The sequence below is a fragment of the Narcine bancroftii genome, chromosome 3, assembly GCF_036971445.1.
Source record: "Narcine bancroftii isolate sNarBan1 chromosome 3, sNarBan1.hap1, whole genome shotgun sequence".
Classification (NCBI taxonomy): Eukaryota; Metazoa; Chordata; class Chondrichthyes; order Torpediniformes; family Narcinidae; genus Narcine; species Narcine bancroftii.
In genome coordinates, this window is record NC_091471.1 from 50707656 (window position 1) to 50726132 (window position 18477).

Sequence of the window (18477 nt, forward strand, 5' to 3'; positions counted from 1 at the left end):
CATCACTACCCAAGCAGGAGGATTAGTAAATAATGCCTTAACCCAACCAGTAAAGAGTGGTCCAAATTTTTATCTTTCTAACACCTTAAATAAAAAATTCTACTCCACACGGTCGAAGGCCTTTTCCGCGTCCAGCACTAATATCATTAGTTGGCTGAGTTATTGTCTTGAAGCATTAATTATTGCAATTAATTTAATAATATTATATGCCGAATACCTGTTCTTAATAAATCCTGCTTGATCCACATGTACTAATTTCGGTAAACAGTTAGCCAATCTGTTTGCTCAAACATTTGCTACAATTTTGTAATCTACATTCAATAAAGATATTGGTCTATATGATGCTACTTTTAATGAGTCTCTGTCTTTCTTTGATATGACTGTTATTAATGCCCTTGAAAACAACTCTGGAAATAAACCTATATCAGTGGCTTGTTTAAGTACATCAGTATATACCAGAAATAACAAATCATAAAATTCTTTATAAAGTTCCATCATAAATCCATCTTCTCCAGGTGATTTTCCATTTGGCATAGATTGTAACACCTCCTTGAGTTTCAAATCAGTAAATGAACTATCTAACATCTTAATATCCTCTTCCTCTAATAAGGGTAAATCTAATTTTATTTAAAAAAGAATCAATCTGCTCCACATCAGAAATCCCTTCAGATGTATATAAATCCTGGTAAAATGTATGGAATTCATCATTAATATCCTGTGATTTATATGTTATCCCTGAATTTCTCCGAACTGCATTAATCGTTCTAAAAACTTGCTCACTTTTCAACTGCCAGGCTTAAACCTTATGTACTCTCTCACCCAACTCATAATAATGCTGTTTTGATCGCGGAATCTTTTTTTCAAAATTGTTCGTCTGCTTTGTATTATAACAAAGCTTCAATTTAGACATCTGTATCTTATTGCCTTATGTTGCATTTTTCTGAAGCGTCTTCTCTAGTGTTGCAATCTCTTTTTCTAAAACATTACATTGCTTTTTCACTCTTGCTGTATAACTAATAATTTGACCCCGTAAATATGCTTTCAAAGCATTACATAACGTAAACTTACTTTGAACTGATCTCTCATTCATTTGTAAAAAAATTTAATCTGATCTCTTACAAACATAACAGTTAGGTCTTTTTAACAGCATCTCATTAAATCTCCAATGATAACTATTTCCCACCATCTCAGCAACATTACAAGAAATTAACAACAATAAGCGGTCTAACAAAATCCTACTCTTACACTCAGCCTATTCGATCCTACCCTGCAAATGTGCTGATATCAAAAAGAAATCTATTCTTGAAAACGAATCATGGCGTGCTGAATAAAATGAAAAATCCTTTTCAATTGGGTTAATCCTTCGCCAAATTTCCACTAAATTTAAATCCCCCATCAACTCAATTATTCTTTTCACCATTCTAGTTTTTTTTTCACAATTTTTGGAGATTTATCCATCAGTGGATCCAAACAACAATTAAAATCCCCTCCAACCATTATGTTCTCATTTGATCGATTCAAATGCAAAAATGCATCAGTAACAAACTGTACATCATCTTCATTTTGGGAATACAAATTCATCAAAGACCAAGCTTCTGAAAATAATTTACAATCAACTTTCAAAACACTACCTGCATTATCAGAAAAAGATTCTAAAACAAAAGGCACTTTTTTATGTATCAAAATTGCTGCACCACGAGCCTTGGAATTAAAAGAAGATCCTATCACATGTCCAACCCAATCTCGTCTCAATTTCAAATGATCTTTCTCTGTCAAATGAGTCTCTAGTAAAAATGCAATGTCCACCTTCATCTTTTTGATATAATCCACCACGTTTCCTTTTTATCGGATGGTTCATCCCTTTGACATCAAATGTCGCAAAATTCAATTTACTCATCCCTTCCAAGTGGTACCCGATTTAACAAACTTTTACAAAATATAAGCTCCAAAAAAAACCCTTACAATCTACAACTTAAAAGAAAAAAGAAAAACCCCCACCCTAAATATATATAAAAAAACCCCTCTGAAGTAAAAACAAAAAAAAAACACCAACTGCCCTCTACTCTCCGGGTGTGGTCTAAACCACTAGTGGCAGATGACTTCGGAAGAATCAGAGCCATCCACCCTCCCCAGCTGATAGTCCAATATCAGGAAAAAAAACTTGTTCATAATTAAAAATTCAATCCACAACTCCCATAACACCAGCTGCTTGATCCACAGCACCAACAGCACCAGTAACTTGGCCATCATCTCCCATCTCGATCAATTGTTGTTTTTCTGCTTTCTTCTTGCCATTGCCATTCCCATTCCTCTTTGGAGATCCCTGTGATTTTGATTGTTTCTCCAACTCAAAACTATGTAGATTATTGGGTAAAGAATTAGCAAAAGTCAAAGCTTCAGTCGCATCTTCAAAAAACTGAGCTTGAAAATTACCATAAAACACTTTCAACACAGCTGGATATCTAAAGGCAAATCTGTAAACTTTCTTCCGTAAGACTGCCTTAGCTGGATTAAATTCTTTATATCTCCTTATAACATCTTGACTTAAATCAGCATTAAAAAAAAACTTTATTACCCTGAACCACCAAAGGTCTCTGATTCTGATGAGCCTTCTCCTTGCCAAATATAATATAATTTCACGGTCTTGATACCGTAGACAACGAATAAGAACTGCACATTGGATCTGAAAAAGGCTTTCGCCGTATCACCCTATGTACTCTTTCCAGTGCTAATCCTTCTGGAAATGCATTTTTTCCCAACATCTCTGGTATCCATTTTTGAAAAAACTTCACTGGATCCATTCCTTCAATATCTTCCAGCAGACCAACAATCTTAACATTATTACGCCGACTTTGATTCTCCAAGGAATCAACGTTCTTCAAAGATTCTCGTTTTTGTACATCCCAACCTGTAATAAAGTGTTCCACATAATCCATTCTCTCAGTGTATCTCTCCGCTATATCATTACAATCACGAAACGCCTGCTTAATTTCTTTAAATTCATCTTGCACCACATCCACTGCTCGCAACACTTATGTATTTTTTAATTCCAGACACTTACTCTCTCAATTCGGTTAATTGCATCTTAAATCCCTGGGTGACCTGTATCACCATATTGTCCATCTGATGCATAAACTCTTCAGACACAGATAATCCAGTGTCCCCTTCCATGGAACAGTTTGGAATGTCTGTAAAGAAGATGATTTAAGTCTTTAAGGCTACCTTGTATAATTCTCGCAGCCTTTAAAATTGCTGCTTCTTCTTCCTCAGGTGTCTCAAGAAACTTTTCTTCTTCTTCTTCACCTGAATCCAATGCCACGATCTTGGCCTGGGCCACTCAACTGCAGGTTCGAACTCCCTCCCAAACCGGGCTGACATTGTCAGTCCATTGGGATTGAGTCATCCCTGCAGCCTGGGCCCATTCAAGGGTAATGCGCATGCGCGAATCTCCGCCCATGCCCAATTCACCCAGGACCCGGAAGCACCCTGTGCCCAACTCTGCACACGAGAGCGACACATTGCCGGCTGCTCCGGCGCGCTTGCGATCGCATTCGAGAATGGAGCCCTCACTTCCTTGAGGCCCCATGTCCTCAGGTGCACAGCATGAATCGCGCTTGCATCCCCCTTTCCCCAAGTCATGGCTTACCTAGCCGGCGCCATCTTGCGTGGTAAGATGCAAAGAGGGCGCCAGTGTAACTGCGATCTTGGCCTGGATAGTCCTTTGTGCCTTCGGAGCCTCTAGAATCAACCCCCGTGGATCCTTCAAATAGGTAGGCCTCAATTCCTCCGCACTTTCAGCTCTTTTGAATTGTGTTTTTTTGCAGTCTGATCCTTTGTTCCCTTCATTATTACAGCAGGTAGCTCTTAAACTTAATCAGAACTGATTTTAAATAGTTTAATGGTCTTTAATTTTCGGGCATTGATTAATCAGCTGGGGAGAGGTGGTTTTACATGTCCTCTTCCTATGCCATCTTGCCACGCTCCACTGTTTCTTATATTTAATATAGGCCTCCCTTTTAATTCAAACCAACTTTATAATCTCCTTTGAAAACCATGGCTCTCTCAAACTTTTGGCTCTGCCTTTTATCCTAACAGGAACATAAAGATTCTGCACCCTCAAAATCTCACCTTTAAAAGCCCTCCAATTCTTGTCTACCTCTTTCCCATAAAACAAATGAGCCCAAACCATTCCTTGCAAATCCCTTCTCATTTCTTCAAATCTGGCTTTCCCCCACTCAAAAACCTTAAGCTTTGGACCAGACCTATCCATTTCCATAATTATATTGAAACTAATGGTACCATGATCACTGGATCCAAAGTGCTTCTCAATATATACCTCAGTCACATGCTCTATCTCATTCCCCAACAGTAGATCCAATACTGCCCATTCTCTAGTGGGTACTGTTACAAGCCCAAAGGACCTCAAAACCCAGCAGCAATACATATTCACCAAGACAAATGGTTACTTAAACAAAAATTGCTTTTAATTATCTTTAAACATGAAAACAGAATCAAACTTTAACTTAACTAACCTAACTTAACCACCTTCTAATTCTAAGTGCACATGTGTGTAATGTGTGTGTTAGTTCAGAAAAGCTCTTTGGTTCACAGTCCAATCTCACTTCTCATTCCTCCAAGTTCATTGATTGCAAGCAATTCGTATACTGTGCACAGAATTTAACATTTATAAAGATCACTAGGCTTTGGTGCTTGAAAGGTTACCGCTCAGGAAGGTTTTTGTCAGTTTTCAGAGAGAGATTTGTTGTTCCAGGACATCCACCACTGATTTATTTTTAATCAGCCACTCCAGTGTCTTGCTGATGAAACTTGTCCCCTCAGGGTTCTCCAGATGATAACCTCTTTCTTTCACGTCACTACAGAGTTCCTTTTTGTTTCTCTTATTTCAAGTGAAACATTGGGCAGCCAGTCCGCTCCTCTTGTATGGACCACAAGGGCTTTGACCAGGCTCAACATGTCTTCAAAATGGGGGTTTTTCACAAGCTTGCCAGTTTGTCCTGTTCCAGTGTGTGTGTGTGTGTGTGTGTGTGTGTGTGTGTGTGTGTGTGTGTGTGTGTGTGTGTGTGTGTGTGTGTGTGTGTGTGTCTCTCTCTCTCTCTCTCTCTCTCCCTCCCACAGAGAGAAATCCCATTTGACTCTCTCTACTTGCCAAACCACATGACCCTCTTAGAATAGCAAGCTCCCTTCCAGACAGAAAGCGGCTCCAACAAGATCTTTTATCTGTTGCCTTTAGCAGAGTTCCAGTATTTGAAATAAGATCTGTTTTAAAGTGTTTGTATGTAACCTACTCTAACAAACCTTTCTCAGTTTATCTCCCAAAAACACATCTATATACTCTGTCACAGTACCTCAATGTATTGCTGCAAAAAACTATCCTGCACACATTTTACAAATAATAATCCATCCAGCCCCTTCACAGAATGTTTCCCAATCTATATGAGGAAAATTAAAATCCCCCAAGAACATAACCCTGTGCTTATTACAAATCTCAGCTATTTCCTTACACATTTGCTCCTCTATTTCTTGCTCCTCACTAGGTGGTCTATAATAAACCCCTATAATTGTAACTTCTCCTTTTCCATTTTTTAATTCCACCCATACCACCTCCCTTGACAAGCCCTCCAATCTATATCGCATCAGCTCTGCTGTAATATTTTCCCTGACAAGTAATGCTCGTCTTACCCCTCCAATTCTATAGCATTGAAATCCCAGAATATTTAGCTGCAGTCACAACCCTCTGCAACCACATCTCACTAATTGCCACCACTCCACTGCCAAGTATCTATCACACCTTCAGCTCATCCACCTTCCTTACAATACTCCTAGCATTAAAGTAAATGCATTTCAGAGATTTCCCACATCTTTCCCAGTTTGTCCCTATCTTTATGGTCAACTCTATTATTTATTACCATCATCCCTCTTCCATCACTGCATCGATCTTTTTCTTTCTCGATTATCTGTCTTTCCACCCCCAAACTATGTCTACCAGCCTTCTTTATTAGTGGACAAACCAAATCTCCTCAAACTTCTCACAAAGTATAGCCGCTGCTGAGCCCTCTTTGTGATTGCATTGACATGGAGGCTCTAGGATAGAACCTCAGAGATATTTACATACAGGAATTTGAAGTTCTTGATCTTCCCTTGACAGCAACCTCATACTCAAAGAAAAAGGAGTATGCAATCCAGTGATCGTACGGGGGAACAAGAGGTGGAGTTGGTGAGAAAATTTAAATTCACTGGGAGTCATTATCGCAGAGGACCTTTCTTGGACCCACGCACATGAAGAAAGCACACCAGCATCTCCACTTTCTCAGGAGTTTCAGAGGTTTGGTAATGCCATCAAAAACGTTGGTAAACTTCTATAGATGTGTAGTGGAAAGTGTGCTGACCAGCTGCATCACGGTCTAGTATGGCGGTACCAATACCTCTCAGAAAGCCCTGCAATGTGTAGTGGACACAGTCAGTACATCACAGACGAAACTCTCCCCACCATCGAGAAAATAAATGCTGTTATCGATTAGCAGCAATCATCAAGGATCCACACTACCCAGGACACGTTCCACTCTCGCTGCTACCATCAGGAGAGACGTAAAGGTTCCACAAGACTTGTAGCAGCAGGTTTAGGAACAGTTGCTACCCCTCCACCATTATTATTGAATATTCATCTTCGGTCTTGGACATTTTATTTGCATGCCTTTCCTTGTTTGTGTTTCTCTGTTTTGTAAAGCATCTTTCTGGAGTGCCATTTTTTGCACTACTGATAAGTAGAAAGGTTGCCTGACCCGCAGGAAAAGCTCAACTAGTTTGTGACATCATGTATGTACTCCGACAATAAATCTGAACTTTGAAAAGCAGCAGTGAGAACTGATAATCATGTGACAATCCCATGAACTGCAGAAATACTTATAGGTTTGACATTAAATATTTCTCATCAAGCTGTTTTATGATGGCATTTATAATGCATCTACTGACTTGGCACAAAGTACTCCAGGTGCAGCCTCACCAGAGTTGCAGCATGACCTCCCTGCTCTTGAACTCAATTCCTCGAGCGATGAAGGCCAACATTCTATTTGCCTTCTTAACAGCGTTCAACTTAAAGGCTCACAACTGCTTGTGAGATTTCTAATGTGGAAGTGATTTGAAGAGATTGTTTGCTTTAAAAAAATAACATAATTACTCTGCTTCTTTTGCTAAAGGCAATGTTAATTAATCATCTCACCGTTCGATGAAAACCATTGCTTAAAGGGGCATTACTCATCATTAAGTTACAAGTGTTAACAGGCTATTTGGTCACATGGCCTTTTCATTTATTTTTACAATTGCTCACATATGCCCCAGCCACCAATAGGAACCATAATCATAATTAATGCTCCCTTCCATAATGTGGAATAGCTGCACCACCAGATTGAGATTAACCAACAAATCTCAACAATTTTCCTGGTCTGTGAGTTTCCATTTACCAGTCATCATGGAGGATTAGACAACTATTTGTAGATCTGGTCCAGCTTTAAAATTACAAATAAAAACAGGAACTACTTGAAACTGAGGGCAGGCAGCATCTTCTGAGAGATGCATGGGTCTGAAGTGCATTTCATGAATAGTGCCCATCCCTCAGAGCATTTCCAGCAATTTTGGTTTTTATTTGCACCTCCAGAATCTGCAGCTTTTTGATTTCAAATATTAAAGTTTCAAAACACAATTATGGTGCTGCCTTGGCTTGTGAATGGTATGCAAACAGCATAGCTGAGCTTTAAACTGTGTTGCAAAACTGCAGCCACAGCTGTGTGTCATTTAAACATGGCACATATGAAAATAAATGCTTCTCACATAACCAGCAAACATTGAAAGCACCCACAGTTAACCTGACAAAGGATTGTGCCTGGAATGACGACTGTTCATTTTCAGTCCACCCAGTTTTTCCTGGATGGGGTTCAAATCTCCCATCTTTTCATACTTTCAGTGCAAATAATTATAATTTCAAAACAAAATTGAAGCATCTGATCAGGGTGTCATCGGGTAGATTTAGTGCTGAACAGCATATATCTTTATTTTTATACATCTTTAACACTGCAATATACAAATGTTCTGGAGAAACTTAAAAGATCACACAGCATCAACAGCAGGGTGGCCAAACTTGCTGAACGAAGGAGCCACATAGGACAAACTTCAAATGTTTGAGAGCCACAACAATCACACAATTGTAAACCATGCCCTCTAAAACAACCATTGTGAGCACTGGCTCGTACGATTCCTATCTCAGCCAACATATTTTAGCAAATCAAAGAGCCGCGTGTGGCTCACGAGTCGCAGTTTGGCCACCCCTAATCTGTAAGGAAGTAAAGGGTAGCCAACATTTAAGGCCTAGGCCCTTTATTAGGTATACATACAGTTGTGTATGAGTAAAACACAAAAACACAAAAGTTTGCAAACAATGGACCCCTTGTAGATAGAGAGGGTAGGCTAAGTGAGGTCAGAGGAAATGGGGGAAATTTTGAATGATTTCTTTGCCTCGGTATTCACTAGGGAAAAAAATATTGAACCAGTTGAGGTAAAGAAAAATAGTGGGGAGGTAATGAAGCATATAAGGATAACCGAGGAGGTAGTGAAGGCTGTGTTGAAAAAGATAAAGGTGGATAAATCTCCGGGACCGGACAAAATATTCCCAAGGACAATCAGGGAGGCTAGTGGACAGATAGTGGGGCCATAACAGAGATATTTAGGATGTCACTGGCCACGGGGGTAGTGCCAAAGGATTGGAGGGTGGCGCATGTGGTTCCGCTGTTTAAGGGTCTAAATTTAAACCTGGGAATTATAGGCCCGTGAGTCTGACATCTGTGGTGGGAAAGTTGATGGAAAGTGTTCTGAGGGATGGTATTTACAAATATTTGGAGGTACAAGGATTCCTAGGGAGTAATCAGCATGGTTTTGTCAGGGGTAGATCATGCTTGACAAACCTGACTGAGTTTTTCGAGGGGGTTACAAAAAAAGGTTGATGAAGGGAAAGCTGTGGATGTTGTCTATTTAGACTTTAGTAAAGCTTTTGACAAAGTTCCCCACAGAAGGTTAGGAAAAAAGGTGGAGGCATTAGGTATAAATGAAGAGGTAGTGAAATGGATTCAACAATGGTTGGATGGGAGGTGTCAGAGAGTAGTGGTAGAAAATTGTTTGTCCAATTGGAGGGCGATGACTAGTGGAGTTCCTCAGGGTCCTGGGTCCACTATTGTCTGTTATATATATTAACGATCTGGAAGTAGGGAAGCATTGGTGAGGCCAAGTTTTGGAATACTGTGTGCAGTTTTGGTCACCAAATTATAGGAAAGATATAAACAAAATAGAGAGAGTGCAGAGAAGGTTCACGAGAATGTTGACAGGATTTCAAGGTTTGAGTTTCAGGGAAAGGTTGTGCAGACTGGGGCTTTTTTCTCTGGAGTGTAGAAGATTGAGAGGGGACTTGATAGAGGTGTTTAAGATTTTAAAAGGGACAGACAGAGTAAACGTGGATAGGCTTTTTCAATTAAGAGTGGGGGAGATTCAAACTAGAGGCCATGGTTTAAGATTGAAGGGGGAAAATTATAAGGGGAACATGAGGGGAAATTTCTTTACGCAAAGGGTGGTAGGGATGTGGAATGAGCTTCCGACAGACATGGTCGAGGCGGGTTACATTTAAGGAAAGACTGGATAGTTACATGGATAGGAGAGGACTGGAGGAGTATGGACCGGGTCCTGGTCAGTGGGACTAGGAGGGTGGGGATTTGTTACGGCATGGACTAGTAGGGCCGAACTGGCCTGTTCTGTACTGTAGAGAACTCAGCAGGTCAAGCTGGGTTATTTATATAGTAAAGATAGAGATACATAACCAATGTTTTGAGCTTGAGCCCTTCATCCAGGTATGAACACAATGTCGGCAGGTGTCCGAACAAAATGGTGGGGGGAGGAGCACAGCCCCAAAGATAATAAGTAGATAAAGGAGGGAGGGCACACCAGAAAACAGCAGAAGGGAGGAAATGGCTTTCTTAATAGAGAGGAAAGGAGTGGGGGGGAAAGAAGAGCTGAATGAAAGAAGGCAGAGGGATGGGGAAGTGAGAGAGTAGGGTAGCAGGAACTAAAGAAGTCAATGTTAAGGCAAAGATGGAAAATTTGGTGTTGCTTCTTCAATTTACAGGTGATCTTTGGTTGACAGTACACGAGGCCACGGACAGACACGTCGACGTGGGGTGTGAGGCACAGAATTGGAATGGTTGGCCCTGTCACTGATGGGGGGGGATATCTCCTCCCAGTCTGCGTCCAGTCAGCATCTGTAGGAAGTAAAGGGTAGCCCACATGTAGGGTCCCTGGCCCTCAAGTCAGGTCCTCATTTGTGCACTGCACTCGACCAGAGCACCTGCAGACTTGACATGGGGTTTTGAATGAAAGGGCAACCATCCCAGCCTCTGCAGGGATCCGTCGCTTGGCGCCAGCGCCAATCACCTGGTTCGACCACTCACTTACCAGCCCCGTGCACGTGCTGAGGGCAGCCGCCCCGCTGCCCAGCGTTGGATGCTCTGCCCTGCCCACGAAATGACACGTACTCTCGGCCCGGGCCCGAGACACGTCCCCGCTCTCGTTCCCATACCTCCGCTCCAGGACGTAGCCCGGAGAAAGGAAGGGCCGACCGACAGTCAAGTTGAAGAGCAATCTTCGCCCTCGGTGATCAATCTGGTAATAGAGGCGGTGGCCCTTCTTGCTGAGGTCCCGCCTTCCGACGTGATTGACACGGTGCGTGACGTCTCGGGAGAGAACAGTGCCACTTTCGTCCACTCGGACGGGGTGAACTAGTTCATAGCCCTGCAAAGTTTGAAGGAACTTTTCTGAAAGAGAAATAACGAAGAACGTTAACTATGCAGATCCACAAAATCTTTAAACTTCTTTCAACACTTCTTCTTTAAACCCACTCCCCCAACCCCATCCCCCACCCCCCCAACCCCACCCTACCCCCAAACCCCACCCCCACCCCCCCAACCCCACCCTACCCCCCCAACCCCACCCCCCATCCCCCCACCCCCACCTCCCCATCCCCACCCCCCCCATCCCCCCACCCCCACCTCCCCATCCCCACCCCCCATCCCCACCCCCCATCCCCCACCCCCCCACCCCCCCACCCCCCATCCCCACCCCCCCACCCCCCATCCCCCCACCCCCCACCCCCAACCCCAACCCCCCCAACCCCCACTGGCGGGGAAAGTCACAAACCTTGCTTTTCATCGGCAAAGTGCAAACTGCCGGGCGGGAAACGGCCGCGACCTGCCAGCAGAAAGCCGGAGAGTTTCAACAGGAAAAGCATGCGGGCAATCCCGCGCTGTCCCGCGCGGAGCATGGTCCCGTTAAAAGTTGCATCTCTTTCGGGGAGTTCCTGCACGCAGCCCGGGTGCGGACCGTGGGCTCAACGCGCGGGTCCCCATCCTCGGGGGAACTGAAGGTGGAGCTTTCAACAAACAGCGAGCGGCTGGAGGAGGAGAGAGGAACCCCTGGACGTCTTCTTGCTTGAGAGAAGTGGGAGGGTTCGATGACTGCCCATGGCAGTTTCCAACCCTGAGTTAACTCCTGCTCTGATGAACCTCCAATGCAGCCATGTGCGAGTTAACTCATGCAGTGTCTTTGTACATGGGTTCCAACCATATCAGACGCTTCCCTCCAATGCTGGCGAGCTGCACTCTGATTTGAAACGTTTCCTTTTTAGGATCTTTCCTTAGAGAATGAATGGAATCAGCGCGAAGAATGGTCAACTCACGCAAGGCTCACAAGCAGCCTTTGTCCTGGGGAGGGGAGGAAAATCCAAGTGGGAAATTAGAGGTTGGATCGGTCCGAAGTGAACCAGTTCCTGTCTGCAAAAGAACTGGCCTTACAGCACCCTCTTCTCTCATGCCTCTCACTTGTTACATTAAGACTTCGCCATAATATGGGAATTAAAGCGACGTTTCCTCTCTCCCTGTCCGATTAGAAGTCGATTCCAATCTCCGCCCGTCAAATATGATTAATGTTGACTGCCACAGCCACGCTAGTGACCGCTCCAGCCTGCTTTCCCTCATAGTTAAGGGCGTGGGAACTGTGGAGATGGTTATCTAAACTCATCTTGGACAGAAGAGGATTTTTTTCATTTCAAAAATCAAGTTTAGTCGCATGAATGCTCTTGTAAGAGGGAGAGGCAGTATTTTTATGGGGAAGTGGCCTGGCAGCATGAGAATCATTTCCCCTTTGCAGTGGACAAGGTCTTCAAATGCAGACACGTTCTCCAGATCAAACCTGCCGCTATCTCACTCACATGGATATGACTACACTTGTCTTTTTGTGGGTTTTTTTCTAAACAGTTCTTTGTTTCTGTCTTTACAATCCCCTCTTTTCACTTTTTCCTTAACTGAATAAGTTCTGCTTCCTGAACTCATGCAGAACTGGAAAATTTCCCCACTTTTTTTTTGCCAATTCCCACCCTGCTCTCTGTTGAACATATCCATTCCTAACTGTTTTGACCCTGGATCTCCCTGTCTCTACTTCAGTAGATAAGCCAGCAACAAACATCCATTACAAACCTAGAAACACCCATCTCAATTCTACTTCTGCTCACCCACTTTCTGTCAAGACTCCATTTCGTTCTCCCAGTCTCTCACTCTCGTTGAATTTCCTCCGATGCTGAGACATAGGGACGTCTGAGATGTTCCAATATCATGACTCCCTCTCCACCATAGTTGACAGAGACGTTACCCATATTCCGTTTATTTTCCACATCTCTGTCACATCGGCTTCTCCTGAACAGAGCAAGAATAAAGATCCTTCCATGTGGCTGACGAGAGACATCAAAGCCAAAATAAAAGCAAAAGAAAGGACAGAGATGGATACAAAAAAATGGGAACGTAGAGGAACTGGGAAGCACTTAAAAGTATTTTGAAGGCAACTAAGAAGGACATTGGGAAGAAAAAGATGAATTTGGAAAGGAGGCTAACAAATAATATCAAAAAGGGTACTTAAAGCTTTATTAATATATTAAAAGAGAGGCAAAAGTAGATGTAGGACTGATAGAAAATGATGCTGGTGAAATTGCAATGGGGATCAAGGAGATGGAAGAGGAACTGAATGAGTAGTTTGCATTAGTCTTCAATGTGGAAGACATTAACAGTATACCAGACTTTCAAGGCTATCACGGAAAAGAGGTAAGTGCAGTCAAAACACCAGAGAGAGGTGCTTGGGAAGCTGAAAGGTCTAAACATAGATAAGTCACCCAGACCAGATGGAATGCACCCTCGGGTTCTGAAAGAAGTACCTATAGAGATTGCGGAGGCATTAGTCACAATCTTCCAAGAGTCGATAGATTCTGGAATGGTTCCAGAGGACAGGAAAATTGCAAAGATCACTCCACTATTTAAAAAGAGAGGAAGGCAGCAGGAAGGAAATTATAGACCTGATGGTCTAACATTGGTAGTAGGACGGTTGTTAGAGTCGATTGTCAGGGATGAGGTTATGGAGTACCTGGAGTTGCATGACAAGACAGCCCAAAGTCTATCAACCTCTATTTTAAATATACCCCATGATTTGTCCACTGCAGCTGTTTGTGGCAACAAATTCCACACATTCACCCCACTCTGGCTGGAATTGTTTCCTCATCTCTGCTCCAGAAGGATATCCTTTTATTCTGAGCCTGTGCGCCCTGGTCCTAGGTTCTCCCACTACTGGAAATGTCTTCTCCATATCCATTCTATCCAGCTATTTCAATATTCAGTAGGGTTCAATAAGATCCCAGCTTCATCCTTCTAAACTCCAGTGATAACAGGCTGAAAGCCATCAAATGCTCATCATATGTTAACTCCCTCATCCCTGGAATTATTCTCATAAACCTGTGTACCCTCTTCAATGCCAGCAAATCCTACTGTAGATAACGGTCTTAAAACTGCTCACAGTACTCCACTAAAGCCCTAGTATTACTTGCTTCCTTTTATATTCTAGTCCTCTCTAACTGAATGCAAACATTGCCTGTCTTGCTTATAGCTGACTCAACTTGCAAGTTAACCTTTTGGGAAACTTGCACAAGGACTCTTCTGTCCTTTTGGACCTCTGCTTTTTTGAATTCACTTCCAATTTATAAAATGGTCTATTCCTTCTATCTACCCTGTGTTTCATCTGCCACTTCTTTGCCCATTCTCCCAATCTGTCCAAGTCCCTTTGCATACTCCAGCTTCCTTAACACAACCCGGCCCTCCACCTCTCTTTGTATCATCTGCAAAGGTGGCACAAAGCCATCAAATCTGTCATCTAAATCATTTACAAATAATGTGAAAAGTAGTGGTCAACACTGAACCCTGCAGAACACCACCAGTCACAGGCAGCCAGCCAAAACAAATTGTAACCAATCTCTGAAAATCATCAATAGCCTCTCCAAATCAAAGCATTGCTTTTCTTCTCACCTTAAAAATAATGTTAAACAAATTTCAACTTTAACTATCTTGGATGAGGAAGTGATGGGGTAGATTAATAAATTTGCAGAAGATTCAAAGGTTGGAGATGTTGTGCATCATGTTGTCATGGGTTACATTGGGATATATGCAGAGTTGGACAGAGAAGTAGCAGAGGGACTTCGTTGTGGATAAGTGTGAAGTGATGCATTTTGGAAGATAGATGGAGAATGTGGTTAATGGCAGGATTTTTATCAATGTGGAGGAACAGAAGGATCTTGGGCTGCAAATCCATAGAACCCCTCAAGGTCGCTGCACAAGTTGATTGGGTAGTGAAATAGTGTGTTGACCTTTGTTAGTCGGAGAACTGAGTTCAAGCGCTGTGAGGTAATGTTGCAACTCTATGATACTCTGGTTAGACCATACTTTGATCATTTCTGGTCACTTCATTATAAAAAGGACATAGAAAGAGTGCAAAGGACAGAGAGAGAGAGAAAGTGCAAAGGAGATTTAACTGGATGCTGCCTGGATTAGAGAGCAAGCTTTTTTTTTTGTTTGGAGTGACAGAGCTTGAGAGATTTAATACAATGTAAAATTGTGAGAGACTTGGATAGAGTGGACAGCCAGCATATTTTCCCCAGGGCAGCAATGGCCAATACTATAGAACACTTGTTTAAGGTGAGTGAGTGAGGGAAAGTATAGGGGAGATGTCAGAAGCTGGAGTTTTTTTTTTATGCAGACTAGTGGGTGCCTGGACATAGTTAAAGATTCTTGGATAGGCACATGGATGGATGTAACAAAATAGAAATTTATGAGCCATAAGGGGGAAGATAGAGGTATGGAATAGGTTTAAGATAGGTCAGCACAACGTCGTGTTCTGTATTGTTCTTTTTTTTCTTTGGCTTGGCTTCACGGACGAAGATTTATGGAGGGGTATGTCCACATCTGCTGCAGGCTTGTTGGTGATTGACAAGTCCGAAGTGGGACAGGCAGACACGGTTGCAGCAGTTGCAAGGGAAAATTGGTTGATTGGGGTTGGGTTTTGGGTTTTTCCTCCTTTGTCTTTTGTCAGTGAGGTGGGCTCTGCGGTCTTCTTCAAAGGAGGTTGCTGCCCGCCGAACTGTGAGGCGCCAAGATGCACGGTTGGAGGTGATATCAGCCCACTGGCAGTGGTCAATGTGGCAGGCACCAAGAGATTTCTTTAAGCAGTCCTTGTACCTCTTCCTTGGTGCACCTCTGTCTCGGTGGTCAGTGGAGAGCTCGCCATATAACATGATCTTGGGAAGGCGATGGTCCTTCATTCTGGAGACGTGACCCACCCAGCGCAGCTGGGTCTTCAGCAGTATGGATTCGATGCTTGCGGACTCTGCCAGCTCGAGTACTTCGATGTTGGTGATGAAGTCATTCCAATGAATGTTGAGGATGGAGCAGAGACAGCGCTGATGGAAGCGTTCTAGGAGCCGTAGGTGATGCTGGTAGAGGACCCATGATTCGGAGCCGAACAGGAGCGTGGGTATGACAATGGCTCTGTCCACGCTGATCTTTGTGTGTTTCTTCAGGTGGTTGTTTTTCCAGACTCTGTGTTGTCTTCCAAAGGCGCTATTTGCCTTGGCGAGTCTGTTGTCTATCTCTTTGTCGATCCTTGCATCAGATGAAATGGTGCAGCCGAGGTAGTTAAACTGGTTGACCGTTTTGAGTTCTGTGTGCCCGATGGAGATGTGGGGGAGCTGGTAGTCATGGTGGGGAGCTGGCTGATGGAGGTCCTCAGTTTTCTTCAGGCTGACTTCCAGGCCAAACATTTTGGCAGTTTCCGCAAAACAGGACATCATGCGCTGGAGAGCTGGGTCTGCATGGGCAACTAAAGCGGCATCATCTGCAAAGAGTAGATGCACGCTATTAATCCAAATAACTATATTACAAATTCGTTCACAACAGAGAGACGCAGCTGTGTAATAAGTCACTGCACCAAAGAAGAGGTACAAGGACTGCTTAAAGAAATCTCTTGGTGCCTGCCACATTGACCACCGCCAGTAGGCTGATATCGCCTCAAACTGTGCATCTTGGCACCTCACAGTTCGGCGGGCAGCAACCTCCTTTGAAGAAGACCGCAGAGCCCACCTCACTGTCAAAAGACAAAGGAGGAAAAACCCAACACCCAACCCCAACCAACCAATTTTCCCCTGCAACCGCTGCAACCGTGTCTGCCTGTCCCACATCGGACTTGTCAGCCACAAACGAGCCTGCAGCTGACGTGGACATTACCCCTCCATAAGTCTTCGTTCGCGAAGCCAAGCCAAAGAGACATACATGCATTAAAGGTGGTGATGGGGGAGTTGGGGGGTGAGCTTCTAAAATACATTCAACACGAAATTTATATATTCCTCCAGAGTGTTCCAAGGTCAGTAAATCTTTCGGGCTAAGTTGTTGCAACATCAAGGATCGGTCATCAGCGCCCCCTGGCGGCCGTCTCAATTCGTGCAAGAAATCGCAGCCAGTGCAGTTGTGAGAAGGTAATACTCCAGGATTAGAATGACATCAAATGCAGAGAAACATCTTTTATATTTAAAAAAAAACCCTTACCTGATTCTGATTTATAATGTGATTTATTTTACTTCCCAGATCCCCCTGTTCATTTATTTGATGATGAGTATATTGTCATACACATTGTGCCGAGTATACTGTATAGGTGCAATATCACGGAAATGCTGGAAGAACTCTGGCAGCTAGACCTGCATTTGTGTGTGTTCTTACTACAATCACTGCATCCATAGTCATGTTTTACTCTTCTTATTTGCAGCAGCCAAACAAGTAAAGAAAAACTATAACAGAAAATGAATTGAACTAAATTAAATAGCAACAATAAATACTTAAGATCCTCGTGCAAAAAAAGTGACTGCAATAGGGCAAACAGTCCTTTTGTGCTGTTGGAGCAGCTTATGATTGGTGCACCAAAGAAGTCATTAGAAATAAACTATTCTTGAGCCTAGAGGTGCTGGTTTTCAGGCTTCTGTACCTTTTGTCCAAAGGCAGTAGTGAGAAGAGGTTGTGACCACAGTGGTGGGAGTCCTTTGTGATGTTTGTTGCCTTCTTGAGACAGCCCTTCACCTAGATGTCTGCGATGCATGAGAGGTCAGAGCCTGTGATGGACCTGGCTATGCTAAATACCTTCTGCAGCTTAGGAATTAAACACAAAAGTCTGTAGAAACCATGGTTCAAGTAAAAACATAAAACGCTGGAGAAACTCAGCAGGTCAAAAAGTGTTCTTTATGTAGCAAAGCTAAAGATACATAACTGATGTTTCAGGCTTGAGCCCTACATCAAAGTATGGAAAAATGTCGACATGCACCCAAATAAAAAGGTAAGGAGGGGAGGAGCATAGTTGTAATAGGCGAAGAACAGAGGGAGGGCACAGCAGCAAGCAAGGGGAGGAGGGATGGCAAGATGAATAGAGAGGGAAGGGGATGGAGAGCTGAGGGAAAGAAGACAAGGGGAAGGGAAAGGAGGTGGAAAGAGAGCAGGTTAGCAGAAACTGGAGAAGTTGGAGAGTGCCCAGATGGAAAATCAGGTGTAACCATAGATGGTCAATGGATGAAAATTTTGACAGAAGGTGACGTCCCACTAGAGTTAACTTGAAGTTAAGTCTCGGGAGAAGAGATGAAGAACATTGCAAGCTTCTCCGAGGCAGGAAGTAACCCTCCCCAAAAAAAACTTTTCTTTTGTAGTATCTATTATATGTCACAAGGATTTTTTTAAACACTGGAAATATTTTTCCACCTGATACATCCAGTAGAAAAGCTGTAGCCACTACCCTGCTTAATTTCAATTTATTGTAGGTATATTTCAAGACAACTGAGAAGGGCCACATCCAAAACAATAGAATGATAGAGCACTCAGCACAGAAACAGGTCCTTCTGCTCTTCTGAGCCAAACAATTATTCTCTCTTGTCCCATGTGCACCTGGACCATATCCCTCAATACTCCTCTTGTCCGTGTACCTATCGAAATTTTTTGGAATCAAAATTGAGCCTGCATTTTCCAATTC

The 18477-nt window shown here is 43.1% G+C and overlaps 1 protein-coding gene across 2 annotated transcripts in view; it reads right to left on the bottom strand.

Moving 5' to 3' along the window:
* Positions 1 to 11626, bottom strand: part of adamts12 (ADAM metallopeptidase with thrombospondin type 1 motif, 12) — a 727938-nt gene extending 716312 nt beyond the window's left edge. For both annotated transcript variants that reach the window (XM_069924031.1, XM_069924030.1), the window contains exons 1-2: positions 11248 to 11626; positions 10507 to 10865 (exon numbers count right to left, since the gene is read on the bottom strand). In XM_069924031.1, the coding sequence (XP_069780132.1) occupies positions 10507 to 10865; positions 11248 to 11371 (483 nt within the window). In that variant the 5' untranslated portion in view covers positions 11372 to 11626. The remainder of the gene's footprint in view (positions 1 to 10506; positions 10866 to 11247) is intronic.
* Between the last annotated feature and the right edge of the window lie 6851 nt (positions 11627 to 18477).